At 43.9% G+C, this 16,481-nt stretch overlaps 1 protein-coding gene across 5 annotated transcripts in view; it reads right to left on the reverse strand.

The window, feature by feature from the left end:
• Positions 1-16,481, reverse strand: part of ANKS1A (ankyrin repeat and sterile alpha motif domain containing 1A) — a 537,122-nt gene that overhangs the window by 12,412 nt on the left and 508,229 nt on the right. For all 5 annotated transcript variants that reach the window (XM_073575593.1, XM_073575591.1, XM_073575594.1 and 2 more), the window contains one exon: positions 1,010-1,101. In XM_073575593.1, the coding sequence (XP_073431694.1) occupies positions 1,027-1,101 (75 nt within the window). In that variant the 3' untranslated portion in view covers positions 1,010-1,026. The remainder of the gene's footprint in view (positions 1-1,009; positions 1,102-16,481) is intronic.

The following is a 16,481-nucleotide window of genomic DNA, read 5'->3' on the forward strand; positions in this document are numbered from 1 at the left end:
GCCATTTTAAAATGTTTTGTTTTGTTTATACGCCTCAGGAAAACCTCAAGCACAGTTATTAGCTTCACATTAAACGTGATTATGCTGCATATGCCTGCAGATGTTTTTTTTTAAATTTCTTGTAGTATATACAGTACATATATTCAATGTTTGTAGGTCACAGTGCACAATCCTGCTGACAGGTTCCCTTAAAACAGAGCATGGTCAAAAGTTGACACAGCAGACATTGGACAAGGCACCATGATATACACATCAGGGGAAGCAATATAGTCGACTCGCTGACCCACCAATGTTAATATACATAACAGCTCTATCGGATATAGATACCTAATGACTCCCACCACTTCCTATTGGATATCTAGACTAACTATTGTAAGGATCATTAGGTATGGCTGGTATTCTCAAGGAGGTCACAATCCAACCTTTCAAAGGTATATGTATGTCTGTTTGTCAGCTATTAGCCTCATACCCCTTATGATGCCAGTGTGGTGAAACATGTCAGGGAGGCAGATAGCTGACAATCTCATAAGTTAGCATGAGTGATAGCATACCTCAATAGCTGTTTAATAATATAGTGTAGGACTGCAGCTGTACTATATAGCAATAAAACTCTCCTATAGGGATACATTCTGATAGTTAGTAATCCCAGTTAGTAATTCAAACATTGTTTATGCCAATTGTATCTTGTGCTTTTAGTATTTAGTTTAGTATTTCTTTAATAATCAAGGGATTCTTTTGCCTTAGGCAGTTTTGTAAATAATTATTAGTTATCCCTTTGCTTTTCTTCTGCCTCATTCAGAGGCGCACACCTTTGGTGAATCAGGACCTTTCAAAGTTTGGTTTCAGAACAAAGCAGCGTTTGAGAACAAAACATACTTGGCTGTGCTTGATTCATGCTGCCTGTAGCTTGGGCTACACATAACAGTAACAAATTGCTTACTCATATGAGCAATACAGTGCAAGCCTTTTTCATAAAGACACATATAACAATAATCACTAAAATACTCACTTTATTTCAGCACTGTACTATGGTTTGGGATCCACTGTCCAAGGTACACTTCCATGAGAGATGACAGACTGTTCACATTCTGAAGGTTCTATCTGATGTGGGAAACACACCATATATATGTTATGCAATATGCTTTGTCAATTATACATGAGAAAGACAGCCCCAGCTTTACAAAGGCTGGAGAAAAAAAGCAAATAAAAAGATCTTAAAGGGAAGGTGCCATCCAAAAATTTTTTTTTCAGCAATTGAAAAAATGTAAAGAATTTGTTTACATGTTCTTAAAACATATTAACATTTATTTTTAATTTTGCAAAATGTGAAAAATAATTTTAAAAAGTTTGGCATTTCCACTTGTTAACACTAGGGGGAGCAGCTACTGAAATTTGGCACAAAAACCTAGTGTACAACTAGCTCACATTACTCCACTGCAGTAATTATGGGCGGAATCTTCTGACATGGGTGTGATGTCACTCCTCTCCTCCCCTTCTGGGTGTTTGCTAAGGGAAAAGAGAGGATGACATCTAGGAACACAGTGAGCAGCCATTTTGATGGGGCCTGCAAAGTTACTGACTGTCTTTGCACGTAAAGTCTGGATCAGAACAGGCCATCAATCAGAAGAAATGTTTCCTGGATTTCTGTGGAGCAGACAAGCAGACCGTCCATCCATGTGTATAAAACACAGCGCTCTATGTACAATCCCTGGCACTGAACAGGGTGCCCCCCATAGACCAGCACACTGCTCTCCTGAAATACTCTGTGCTGCTGTCACCCTGCTCCTTCCACCATACATCAGGCCCCTGTCGCCTCACTTTCACACATCGCCAGGACAGGATCTGAGGAGAGGAATGGGGTCTTCGGTCACTGAGGATGGCAGGCAGCAAGGATTCTGGGAGCAGGGTGACAGCAGCACAGAGTATTTCAGGAGAGCAGTGTGCTGGTCTATGGGGGGCACAGAGGGAGATATATGGGGGAGGAGTAGGGTGACAGCACCACAGAAATCCAGGAAACATTTCTGCTGATTGATGGCCTGTTCTGACCCAGACTTTGCATGCAAAGACCCCATTCCCCTCCTCAGATCCTGTCCTGGCGATGTGTGAAAGCGAGGCGACAGGCGCAGTCCGGGGTGATGCTGGGAAGCAGGCTGGAGGGAAATGGAGCCATTCAGTAACGATAAAAATGAGACCTCTCTCTTCAGCTGCCTCACCAGCCCTCCCCTGACTGCACCTAACTATTACCCCTGACCCGTGTGCAGGTGCTCAGCCAGAACCACCCTAGAATGGGTCCCCTTTTAGCAGATAATACTGCCATAGTGTTCTCACATAATACCACCATATACTTCACACATAATACCGCCATATACTTCACACAATACCACAATGTAGATCACACATAAAACCAGCAGGGTGACAGCAGCACACAGTATTTCAGGAGAGCAGTATCACACGGGATAGGATTAGATACACGGCTCAGCAGACTGCATCACACAGGATAGGATTAGATACACAGCTCAGCAGACAGTATCACACAGAATAGGATTAGATACACGGCTCAGCAGACAGTATCACACTGGATAGGATTAGATACACGGCTCAGCAGACTATCACACGGGATAGGATTAGATACACAGCTCAGCAGTCAGTATCACACAGGATAGGATTAGATACACAGCTCAGCAGACAGTATCACACAGGATAGGATTAGATACACGGCTCAGCAGACTATCACACAGGATAGGATTAGATACACGGATCAGCAGACTATCATACAGGATAGGATTAGATACACGGCTCAGCAGACAGTATCACACAGGAGAGGATTAGATACACGGCTCAGCTGTCAGTATCACAGGATAGGATTAGATACACGGCTCAGCAGACTATCACACGATAGGATTAGATACACGCATCAGCAGACAGTATCACACAGGATAGGATTAGATACACGGCTCAGCAGACAGTATCACACAGGATAGGATTAGATACATGGCTCAGCAGACAGTATCACACAGAATAGTATTAGATGCACGGCTCAGCTGTCAGTATCACACAGGATAGGATTAGATACACGGCTCAGCAGTCAGTATCACACAGGATAGCATTAGATACACGGCTCAGCAGACTATCACACAGGATAGGATTAGATACACGGCTCAGCAGACAGTATCACACGGGATAGGATTAGATACACGGATCAGCAGACAGTATCACACAGGAGAGGATTAGATACACGGATCAGCAGACTATCATACAGGATAGGATTAGATACACGGCTCAGCACAGTATCACACAGGATAGGATTAGATACATGGCTCAGCAGACAGTATCACACGGGATAGGATTAGCTACACGGCTCAGCAGAGAGTATCCCACAGGATAGCATTAGATACGCAGCTCAGCAGTCAGTATCACACAGGATAGGTTTAGATATACAGCTCAGCAGTCAGTATCACACAGGATAGGATTAGATACAAGGCTCAGCAGACAGTATCACACAAGAGAGGATTAGATACACGGTTCAGCAGACAGTATCACACGGGATAGGATTAGATACACAGCTCAGCAGTCAGTATCACACAGGATAGGATTAGATACACGGCTCAGCAGTCAGTATCACACAGGAGAGGATTAGATGTCCAGCAGATTGCCAAGTGTTTTGAAACAGCAAGGAGCAGCTCCTCCTATGTTTTGCAGGGGCAGCAGCTGGTCGGGTGTTTTGGAAAGAGCAGCTCGGTCTCCAGGAGCTTGTCCTGGGTCTTCTCCTGCAGCTGGTATGTGCAGAGTGAACATCCAAGCCCTTATGATGGAACAGTACAGCATCAGTGATAACAGTGCTTGCAACAGAGTGTAAATGGAGCTAAAAGGAAATCACTGGGCTCTAATAAGATGGCGCCTGGCCACACCTACAGCTGTGAATTGAGCTGCTCACAGAGGCGTGCCCAGTTCACTCCTGATGCTGCTGCAATGATAGAGATAGGGGTCGGGAGCCGACCGTTATGTCTTATGCCCAGGGACTGCAGTAAATGAGCATGGAAAGTGTCGTTCAGCAGCCAGAAAGGTAAGATGGCAGCCCCCAGTGGCTGCATTAATATAGTAAAAAAAACAAACCATACACACCACTGAGTGAAGCTTAGGGGATAATATCTTTTTATACTTTTTTCTTTTTTACATTAAATTATGAAAAAACACGGCACCTTCCCTTTAAATGGGAACAGAAATGGTTAGATGGCACCAATTTGTGTAAAGTGAGTGGTTATAATATTTTTGTACTATGCAACATTGTTTTTTATATTGATAATGAGTAAAAGTCTTTTTGTTTAAAAAGAAAAAATTATAGCTAGACTGAAAAATGGCTAAGGGTGTGTGCACACGTTGCGGATTCTACTGCGGATCTGCCGCGGATTTGGCCCTGCGGGTCCACAGCAGAATCTCCTGCGTTGTACAGTACCATGTTATCCTATGTAAAATGAAAAATGCTGTGCACATGCTGTGGAAAAATCTGCGCGGAAATGCTGCGGGTTCATTTCCGCAGCACGTCAATTCTTTGTGCGGATCTGCAGCGTTTCTGCACCCATTGACTTGCATTGAGTCGGGCACATCTGCAGGTCTAAAAAAGATCTGCGGTTTTGCTGCAGGTAAAACGCTGCAGATCGGGAGGAGGAAGAGTGTGGGCGGAGTGTGGACGGTGACTGTGTGCGTGTATGGTGTGTGGGCAGTGACTATGTGGGTGTATGGTGTGTGAGCGGTGACTTTATGTGTCTATGGGCCTATGTGTGTGTGAGGAGGGGTCATCGGGCCTCTGCGGGGGTCATCGGGCCTCTGCGGGGGTCATCGAGTCTATGCGGGGGGTGATCGGGCCTGTGCGGGGGGGGTGATCGGGCCTGTGTGTGGTGGGAGTGATCGGGCCTGTGCGGGGGGGGTGATCGGGCCTGTGCGGGGGGGGGTGATCGGGCCTGTGCGGGGGGGGGGGGGTGATCGGGCCTGTGCGGGGGGGGGGGGGTGATCGGGCCTGTGTGTGTGTGTGGGGGGTGATCGGGCCTGTGCGGGGGTGATCGGCCTGAGCGGGGGGTCATCGGGCCTGAGCGGGGGGTCATCGGGCCTGTGCGGGGGGTCATCGGGCCTGTGCGGGGGGTCATCGGGCCTGTGCGGGGGGTCATCGGGCCTGTGCGGGGGGTCATCGGGCCTGTGCGGGGGAGTCATCGGGCCTGTGCGGGGGAGTCATCGGGCCTGTGCGGGGGAGTCATCGGGCCTGTGCGGGGGAGTCATCGGGCCTGTGCGGGGGAGTCATCGGGCCTGTGCGGGGGAGTCATCGGGCCTGTGCGGGGGAGTCATCGGGCCTGTGTGGGGGAGTCATCGGGCCTGTGTGGGGGGGCCATCAGGCCTGTGTGGTGGGCTCTGCGGTGGTGTGTGTGTGTATACAGGCATCGTCCGATGGGACTACAAGTCCCATCGGCCTATGCCTGCTACACTGTCAGTGAGTGACACATTAGCCAATGATTGGACAGTAGTAGTTCCATCATCCGGCTACTGTGTTGCATGAAAAAAAAAAAAACACATACAGAACATATAACATACATATAACATACAACACGTAACAGAGTACATACTCACCATATTCACCTAATTCCCCGATGCCCTCGATCTCCTGTAATAAAGATAAAATAATAAACCAACCTATACTTATCTTTCCGTCGTAGTCCAGATAATAATGAGGGTCCCACGACGATCTACCGTGGAGAGCTGCCACATCAGCTGATGCGACCGCTCTCCAGGGGCTCCCGCGATAAAATGACAGGCAAAGGTATCCCTCCGCCGGGAAAGAGGTCCCGTAACCCTAATTCTCATGCAGCATTGCTGTAAAGTGAGACCCTGAACTCAGGTAACCTCAGTGATGGACTGCAGGAAGCATTGTCTCCTGTCAGTTCATCACTGGGAGGCCCAATAGAGCAGTGACACTGTTCTATAGGGGAGATCGTCGTGGGACACTCGTTATGAATTGGACTGCGTTGGACAGGGAGTATACTTTTTTTTTTTTTACTTTTTATTACAGGAGACAGAGGGCTTCGCTTGGATCTGGGAGGGCAATAAAAATATGAAATCCACATTGTGTGTTATTTCATTAAAATACTTATTCTTATGTGTGTTTTTTTTAACCATTTATTATTATAAGATTAATAATGGATAAGCATCTTATTGATGCCTCTCCATTATTAACCGGGCTTAATGTCACCTTACAATAGCAAGGTGACATTAACCCCTCATTACCCCATATCCCACCGCTACACGGGAGAGCGAAGAGAGGGGCTAAGTGCCAGAATTGGCGCATGTTATAGATGCGCCATTTCTGGGGCGGATGCGGGCTGGTATTTGTAGCCGAGGGGGGCTATATTCATGGCCCCTTCCTAGGCTATGAATACCAGCCCGCAGCTGTCTGCGTAGCCTTTCTGGCTATAAAATATAGGGGGACCCCATGTCATTTTTTTGGGGGGTCCCCCTATTTTAATAGCCAGTAAAGGCTATGCAGACAGCTGCGGGCTGATATTCATAGCCTGGGAAGGGGCCATGGGTATTACCCCCTTCCCAGGCTACAAATATTGGCCCCCGGCCGTCGGCTTTCCCCCTCTGGTGCAGAAAATTGCATGAGAGCAATTTATTTTTTACATTTATATGGCTATATATTTATAGATATATCTATGGCTAAATCTATAGATTTATCTATGGATATTTCTATAGATAGATATATGGACAGATCTATCTATCCATCCTTCTATCTATCCTTCTATATATCTATCTTTGTCTATCTTTCTGTCTATCTGTGTGTGTAATGGAGTGTGGGTTGGACCAATGTAAATGAGGAGGTTGGACAAAAATGACATCACAAATCTTTTTTTTTGTTAAATAACATCTTTATTTAGCTTACAAAAACACATACAAATCCGCAGGCAAAACCACACTGAAAAACCGCATCAAATCCGTGGCAAAAACGCATTGAAACCACGGCAAAAATGCATCAAAAACGCACATGTGTTTTCTGCCAAGAGCTGCGGATTTTGTGCGGAAAAATTAGGGGCAGAATCCGCAACGTGTGCACACACCCTAAGGGGCCATATCCAGAGAGTGGTAGTCAATGATCGCTAATCTGTATTAAAGGTGGTTGACGCTGAGTGTTATTATGCAAATTATTTATGATCGATTAATAGTGTTGTCTCTCTCGCTCTCTCTCTCTCTATATATATATATATATATATATATATATATATATATATATATACACTCACTGGCCACTTTATTAGGTACACCTGTCCAACTGTGTGTTAAGACTTAATTTCTAATCAGCCAATCACATGGCGGCAACTCAGTGCATTTAGGCATGTAGACATGGTCAAGACAATCTCCTGCAGTTCAAACCGAGCATCAGTATGGGGAAGAAAGGTGATTTGAGTGCCTTTGAACGTGGCATGATTGTTGGTGCCAGAAGGGCTGGTCTGAGAATTTCAGAAACTGCTGATCTCCTGGGATTTTCACGCACAACCATCTCTAGGGTTTACAGAGAATGGTCCGAAAAAGAAAAAAAATCCAGTGAGCGGCAGTTCTGTGGCCGGAAATGCCATGTTGATGCCAGAGGTCAGAGGAGAATGGGCAGACTGGTTCGCGCTGATAGAAAGGCAACAGTGACTCAAATTGCCACCCGTTACAACCAAGGTAGGCAGAAGAGCATCTCTGAACGCACAGTGCGTCGAACTTTGAGGCAGATGGGCTACAGCAGCAGAAGACCACACTGGGTACCACTCCTCTCAGCTAAGAACAGGAAACTGAGGCTACAATTTGCACAAGCTCATCGAAATTGGACAGTAGAAGATTGGAAAAACGTTGCCTGGTCTGATGAGTCTCGATTTCTGCTGCGACATTCGGATGGTAGGGTCAGAATTTGGCGTAAACAACATGAAAGCATGGATCCATCCTGCCTTGTATCAACGGTTCAGGCTGGTGGTGGTGGTGTCATGGTGTGGGGAATTTTTTCTGGGCACTCTTTGGGCCCCTTGGTACCAATTGAGCATCGTTGCAACGCCACAGCCTACCTGAGTATTGTTGCTGACCATGTCCATCCCTTTATGACCACAATGTACCCAACATCTGATAGCTACTTTCAGCAGGATAATGCGCCATGTCATAAAGCTCGAATCATCTCAGATTGGTTTCTTGAACATGACAATGAGTTTACTGTACTCAAATGGCCTCCTCAGTCACCAGATCTCAATCCAATAGAGCATCTTTGGGATGTGGTGGAACGGGAGATTCGCATCAGGGATGTGCAGCCGACAAATCTGCGCCAACTGTGTGATGCCATCATGTCAATATGGTCCAAAATCTCTGAGGAATGCTTCCAGCACCTTGTTGAATCTCTGCCACGAAGAATTGAGGCAGTTCTGAAGGCAAAAGGGGGTCCAACCCCTTACTAGCATGGTGTACCTAATAAAGTGGCCAGTGAGTGTATATATATATATATATATTTCAAACATTATAGGTTAGACCTATCTGCTACCTCTGATCTCACTTTCGGGAGAAGAGTGATCCCGCCCTAAGAGACTACAAATCTCTAACTCTCTCGTGGTGCCGTCATGTATAATCGAAAAACACAGGTATTACATACCTGGTAATGTGTTTTTTCATGAGACATGATGGCACCCTTATATTCCCTCCCTATTGATCACGTTATTAGTTCGGTGCATTATTAGCATTATAAACTCCCTTGGGTGTTGGTAATTAGTAGTGTAAAGGATGTATTTATATGTACACTAATCTGCAGAGTTCCTCTCGTGCTTTGTAAAACAACTGATGCGGAGAGAGGAGCCGCCCATTTTATCTTGAAGGTTCCCTGTCCTTGAAGGGCGGATCCCCTCTCTCGTGGTGCAGTCATGTATGATGGAAAAAAAACTATTCAGTCTCCAGAAGAGACAATCCTTATTTTCCACAAGATGTGTGAACCAGTTTTTTTTTTTTTAAATATGTGAATGCATATAATGTTTGTCTTACCGAAAATCGCATCTGATCACCACTAGGGTGATAGTTTTTCTCTTTTCAGGCAAACTGGCACATGCTTTCTGAGGTTTTTCAATCTCTAAACCAGTAGGGCGTAAGAAAGTTTTAAAGTGTACCCAAGGGAGAATGTTAAGACGGTGAAGGTTGAGGAAGATATGCATGATTTTTAGTAAGAAATGGCCATTCCCAACTTAAATGTGAATACCAGAGAACAATTTACCACGCTTATGTAGCAAGATTGCTTAATGATTTACCCTTTCTCAAATCTTCAGTAACAATGATCACTATACATCGACAATTACAACCTGGTAGACCATAAGCAGGGCTGTGGAGTCGGTAAGCCACAGTTGCGACACTGACTCCTGGATTTTATCAGGCTCCGACTCAGACTCCGGCTCCTTCATAAATGGCCAATTCATAACAACAAATTTACTGTTGTAAAATATTAAACATCATGCTTATTCAGTTTATCACCATCATACAAGTAATCAGACCACTTAGAGCAAAAACTACATTTATTAGAATACAATTAGAATATAGAAAATAAGTTTTATAAACTTTTATAAACTGTAAGTAAATATGCAATAAACACTTTTATGCAGTTAATAAGAAGAAATCTATAAATTTGTCCTCAGAAAAAGTATTGCCTCTGTCAGATCCTCCTTCATGGATGCCCTCAAATCTGATCTAATTATTTTGAGAGCAGAGAACAACCTCTCTACACTAACTTGTGTTCGTGGCAAAGCAGTAACCACTCGGGCAACATCTCTGACAATGTCAGGATACAGAGGAATCGCTTGTTGCACTGTTATTTTTGATGAACGGTCAAATTTCTCAATTTCTTTTAGTGCACATGAAAAATTCTGCTGAAATGTACTGGCTGTGTTCCTTGATGGGGATGACTCTTCTTCTATGTGGGAACGCTTTGCACGGTCCTTGTGATCCAAATATTTTTCGAAATTAAATTCTTCATCAGTTGATGATGAGGGTGAAGATGTGGCAGGACGACCAAATTCTTCTTGTTCCTCCTGACTGTTCTGCAACCCTTTCATCCTTACTGCTATTTCAAACAGAGCTTCTTTTCCTTTACTTAGCTGTTGATCATCTAGAAGAATCCGATGCATTGGGTCTACATAAACAGCTGCCAAAAGAATGTTATTTTGTAATAGTAGCTCCTCTCTCCATTTCATTGATGTAGCAATGCCACTTGCAATTAACCCTCCTCTTTGGGACAGGCGAAACATCAGGTTCTTCCACTCCTTTAAGAAAATACCTGGAGTTAAGTCCTCTGCTTGTAATTTTTTAGTCACTGTAAATGGGTGCTCTAGCAATTTTTCCAGCTCAGTCACCTGATTCCACTGACTTTCATTTAGCGTCAGTTGAGGGTTAGCCATGTCTACAAGAAAGGTTTTCAGTTCAACCAAGCGCTGAATCATTAAGTAAGTACTGCCCCATCGTGTGGCTTGATCAATAATTGCCCCTTTTCCAGCACGTCTCTTCAAAATTGAGTCAACTTTAGGGGTTCTGGCAACAGTAGCTAATTTTCTCACCTTGCCAATCAGTGCAGCAGCATGTCCTTCTTGCAGACTGTCTCTTATAGCCAGCTGTAGCGTATGCACAACACAGCGCATGTGATGAATGAAAGAACATATTGACACAGTTTCAACAAGATCATCTAAACTATCATGTTGCTGTTCATCTGAAGCAACTTCAGTTTGCTCCTCAGTTACAATACTGTGTTCCTCTATTTCAAACATTTCTGTGTCTGTGGACCCAGAATGTTCTTCTAGCTGCTGGTCACCATCATTACTCTCATTCATTAGCTTAATAGTACTTATCATATTTGAAGCATTGTCAGTTACGACAGAAAGAACTTGCTCTTTTTTAAGTTCATAGTCTTGCAGAACCTTTTCCACCAAGACCTGGAGAAACTCACTGATGTGATGAGCTTTGGTGTCTTTTACTGCCAATGTCTTGGTAACTATTTCATTTTTGTCACAAACAAATCGGACATTGATTGCAAAATAGTTCACTCTGTGACGTGTGCAGGCATCCATTTTAAGAAACAGAAAGCGTCCCTTGAGAGTTTTTTTAAGTTCTTCCTTTTGTTTAAAAGCTTCTTCGATTACTAATTTTCTAATACTCTCTCTCTCCAGAGAAACACCAAGCTTGCGGGCCATTTCCCCATTCAGACACATAAAAGCTGGTCGTGAAAATAATGAAATAGGCACACTATCCTTTACAACAAGCTCTATGATCTGTTTTTTAAATGTATCTACTGTCATTGTCACAGTAACTTTGTCACTGACAAAATATCTTGCAACTGATGGCTCCAAAGTTCTCTGCTCCTTTGTTTGGCTGGAAGAGCTGGGCACTGGTTCATTGGTTTGGATGCAGTCTTTCTCATCCACTGCTTTCAGTACTTCTGGATGAAAGCGCTGTAAATGTCTCTTTAGATTAGAAGCTCTGGTAGGAGCATTTTTATCTTTGCCTGAATATGCACTCATCTTGGCTTCACAGCATTTGTTTTCATCTGGATCATTTGTCATACACTGACAGACATAATGTTTTCTATCTTGAGTGATGGTGAAATGTTCAAATACAGCTGATTTAATGTGATGCTTCTTTGACATTCTCAGGTTTTTAATTCTGCATTCACAATCCAAATGACAATTGTTTTTCCTAAAAACAATTGTAGAAAATTATTGCCAGGTCGTACAACTGATATAGTGGTCAGTAATACTGTTATTATTCCTCATGTACTCACAGTTAACTGATGCAAAGTTTGTTGAAAGGATAATACTTCTTACAGTCTTCCTCTTCTGAGTAGCAGGCAGCTGTGAGATGCTTGGAAGACGCACACCTAGTATGATCTAGTCTAGAGGAGGAGCTTTACTACTAAGAATTTGCAACACATTTTCACTTTCAGTTTCATACATTGTAAGTAGGGGGGTTGGGGCAGCATGAGGTTAACCAAGTATAAGATTAGATAAGGGCAGTGGAGAACAGTGACACACAAGAAGTAAGAAATGTCTCTCTCTCCAGCAGAACTGCTTATCACTGTTGTTCATAGTTTGATAGAACATATATATTTGAGTAACATTTATAAAATTCATATGAAAGTTCAATTATGAAATATTATTACATTTTTTTTAAAGCTGGAGTCAGAGTCGGTACATTTCTACCGACTCCAACCAAAACTAACTCCGACTCCACAGCCCTGACCATAAGTACATGCTGTTCAACTAAAGATGCCTTTAAACCTGTCAACTGCTTAGGTGTCCATGGTTACGACCACTCAGTGATTAGTTAGCAGTTAGTGGTCATAACTAGTGTTGAGCATTCCGATACCGCAAGTATCGGGTATCGGCCGATACTTGCTGTATCGGAATTCCGATACCGACTTCCGATATTTTTTCAATATCGGAATTCGGCATCGGAATCGGAAGTTCAAAGTTGATTGACGGCCTGACGTCATCATGATGCGCGGTGTGTGCGCATCATGATGCGCCGTCATTTCGGGCCTTCCGGGGGTCTCTGCCGGCCTGCCGGGGGGCTGTGTGGACTGCCCGGGGTCGGTACCGGCCTGCCGGGGGGCTGTGCCGGCCTGCCGGTGGTCTGTGCACCCTGTGGGGGTCTGTACCGGCCTGCCGGGGGGCTGTGCCGGCCTGCCGGTGGTCTGTGCACCCTGTGGGGGTCTGTACCGGCCTGCCGGGGGGCTGTGCCGGCCTGCCGGGGGGCTGTGCCGGCCTGCCGGGGGGCTGTGCTGATGTCCGGGGGTCTGTGCAAGCATCGTCCGATGGGACTACAAGTCCCATCTGGCGATGCCTGCTACCATGACAGTGATTGACACATTAGCCAATGATGGGACAGTAGTAGTCCCATCATCCGGCTAATGTGTTAAATGTAAAAAAAAAAAAAAAAAAAAAAAAAAAAAAAATACTACATACATACTACATACATACTACATGCTACATACATACTACATATATACTACATGCATGCTACATACATACTACATGCTACATACATACTACATATATACTACATGCATGCTACATACATACTACATGCTACATACATACTACATATATACTACATGCATGCTACATACATACTACATGCTACATACATACTACATATATACTACATACATGCTACATACATGCTACATACATGCTACATACATGCTACATACATGCTACATACATACTACATACATACTACATACATACTACATACATACTACATGCATGCTACATACATACTACATACATACTACATGCATGCTACATACATACTACATGCATGCTACATGCATGCTACATACATACTACATGCTACATACATACCACATACATACTACATACATACTACATACATACTACATGCTACATACATACTACATATATACTACATGCATGCTACATACATACTACATGCATGCTACATGCATGCTACATACATACTACATGCTACATACATACCACATACATACTACATACATGCTACATACATACTACATGCTACATACATACCACATACATACTACATACATGCTACATGCTACATACATACTACATACATACTACATACATACTACATGCATGCTACATACATACTACATGCATGCTACATACATACTACATGCATGCTACATGCATGCTACATACATACTACATGCTACATACATACCACATACATACTACATACATACTACATACATGCTACATGCTACATACATACTACATGCAACGCTACATACATACTACATATATACTACATGCATGCTACATACATACTGCATGCTACATGCATGCTACATACATACTACATACTACATGCTACATACATACCACATATATACTACATACATACAATACATTCATACAATACATACATAGACATACAGTACATATAACATAGAGTAACATACTTACCAATACTTGTCACATTGTTCCCCGAAGCCATTGTCTTTTCCGGAATAAATATTAACATAACAAACCACAAAAATACTCACCCACGATCCGAAGCAGTCCACGAGTGTGTCCCACGACGATCTTGGGTAGAGAACTGCAGCATCAGATGATGCTGCCGTTCTCTACGGGCTGCAGGAATCCAATGACGGAAGGTAGGTATCCTTCCGCACTGTATTCCTCCGCCACTTAAAAAAAAAAAAGTCCCTAGTCTCACTTTATGCCATTGCTGCGTGGGAATTTATTGTATGAATGTATTGTATGTAGTATGTATGTAGTATATATGTGGTATGTATGTAGCATGTAGTATGTGTGTAGTATGTATGTAGCATGCATGTAGCATGCAGTATGTATGTAGCATGCATGTAGTATATATGTAGTATGTATGTAGCATGTAGTATGTATGTAGTATGTATGTGGTATGTATGTAGCATGTAGTATGTATGTAGCATGCATGTAGCATGCATGTAGTATGTATGTAGTATGTATGTAGTATGTATGTAGCATGCATGTAGTATGTATGTAGTATGTATGTGGTATGTATGTAGCATGTAGTATGTATGTAGCATGCATGTAGCATGTATGTAGCATGTATGTAGCATGCATATAGCATGTAGTATGTATGTAGTATGTATGTAGTATGTATGTAGCATGCAGTATGTATGTAGCATGCATGTAGCATGCATGTAGTATGTATGTAGTATGTATGTAGTATGTATGTAGCATGCAGTAAGTATGTAGTATGTATGTAGCATGCAGTATGTATGTAGCATGTATGTAGTATATATGTAGTATATATGTAGCATGTAGTATGTATGTAGCATGTAGTATGTATGTAGCATGCATGTAGTATGTATGTAGCATGCATGTAGTATATATGTAGTATGTATGTAGCATGTAGTATGTATGTAGCATGTAGTATGTATGTAGCATGTAGTATGTACACTCACTGGCCACTTTATTAGGTACACCTGTCCAACTGTGTGTTAAGACTTAATTTCTAATCAGCCAATCACATGGCGGCAACTCAGTGCATTTAGGCATGTAGACATGGTCAAGACAATCTCCTGCAGTTCAAACCGAGCATCAGTATGGGGAAGAAAGGTGATTTGAGTGCCTTTGAACGTGGCATGATTGTTGGTGCCAGAAGGGCTGGTCTGAGTATTTCAGAAACTGCTGATCTACTGGGATTTTCACGCACAACCATCTCTAGGGTTTACAGAGAATGGTCCGAAAAAGAAAAAAAATCCAGTGAGCGGCAGTTCTGTGGCCGGAAATGCCATGTTGATGCCAGAGGTCAGAGGAGAATGGGCAGACTGGTTCGAGCTGATAGAAAGGCAACAGTGACTCAAATTGCCACCCGTTACAACCAAGGTAGGCAGAAGAGCATCTCTGAACGCACAGTGCGTCGAACTTTGAGGCAGATGGGCTACAGCAGCAGAAGACCACACTGGGTACCACTCCTCTCAGCTAAGAACAGGAAACTGAGGCTACAATTTGCACAAGCTCATCGAAATTGGACAGTAGAAGATTGGAAAAACGTTGCCTGGTCTGATGAGTCTCGATTTCTGCTGCGACATTCGGATGGTAGGGTCAGAATTTGGCGTAAACAACATGAAAGCATGGATCCATCCTGCCTTGTATCAACGGTTCAGGCTGGTGGTGGTGGTGTCATGGTGTGGGGAATTTTTTCTGGGCACTCTTTGGGCCCCTTGGTACCAATTGAGCATCGTTGCAACGCCACAGCCTACCTGAGTATTGTTGCTGACCATGTCCATCCCTTTATGACCACAATGTACCCAACATCTGATGGCTACTTTCAGCAGGATAATGCGCCATGTCATAAAGCTCGAATCATCTCAGATTGGTTTCTTGAACATGACAATGAGTTCACTGTACTCAAATGGCCTCCTCAGTCACCAGATCTCAATCCAATAGAGCATCTTTGGGATGTGGTGGAACGGGAGATTCGCATCAGGGATGTGCAGCCGACAAATCTGCGCCAACTGTGTGATGCCATCATGTCAATATGGTCCAAAATCTCTGAGGAATGCTTCCAGCACCTTGTTGAATCTCTGCCACGAAGAATTGAGGCAGTTCTGAAGGCAAAAGGGGGTCCAACCCCTTACTAGCATGGTGTACCTAATAAAGTGGCCAGTGAGTGTATGTAGCATGCATGTAGTATTTTTTTTTTTTTAACATTTAACACATTAGCCGGATGATGGGACTACTACTGTCCCATCATTGGCTAATGTGTCAATCACTGTCATGGTAGCAGGCATCGCCCGATGGGACTTGTAGTCCCATCGGACGATGCCTGCACAGACCCCCGAAGCCTGCACAGACCACCGGCAGGCCGGCACAGCCCCCCGGCAGGCCGGCACAGCCCCCCGGAGCCTGCACAGACCACCGGCAGGCCGGCACAGCCCCCCGGCAGGCCGGCACAGCCCACCGGAGCCT

This window comes from Dendrobates tinctorius, unplaced genomic scaffold (assembly GCF_039654945.1).
Source record: "Dendrobates tinctorius isolate UK_male_01 unplaced genomic scaffold, ASM3965494v1 ptg000045l, whole genome shotgun sequence".
Lineage (NCBI taxonomy): Eukaryota > Metazoa > Chordata > Amphibia > Anura > Dendrobatidae > Dendrobates > Dendrobates tinctorius.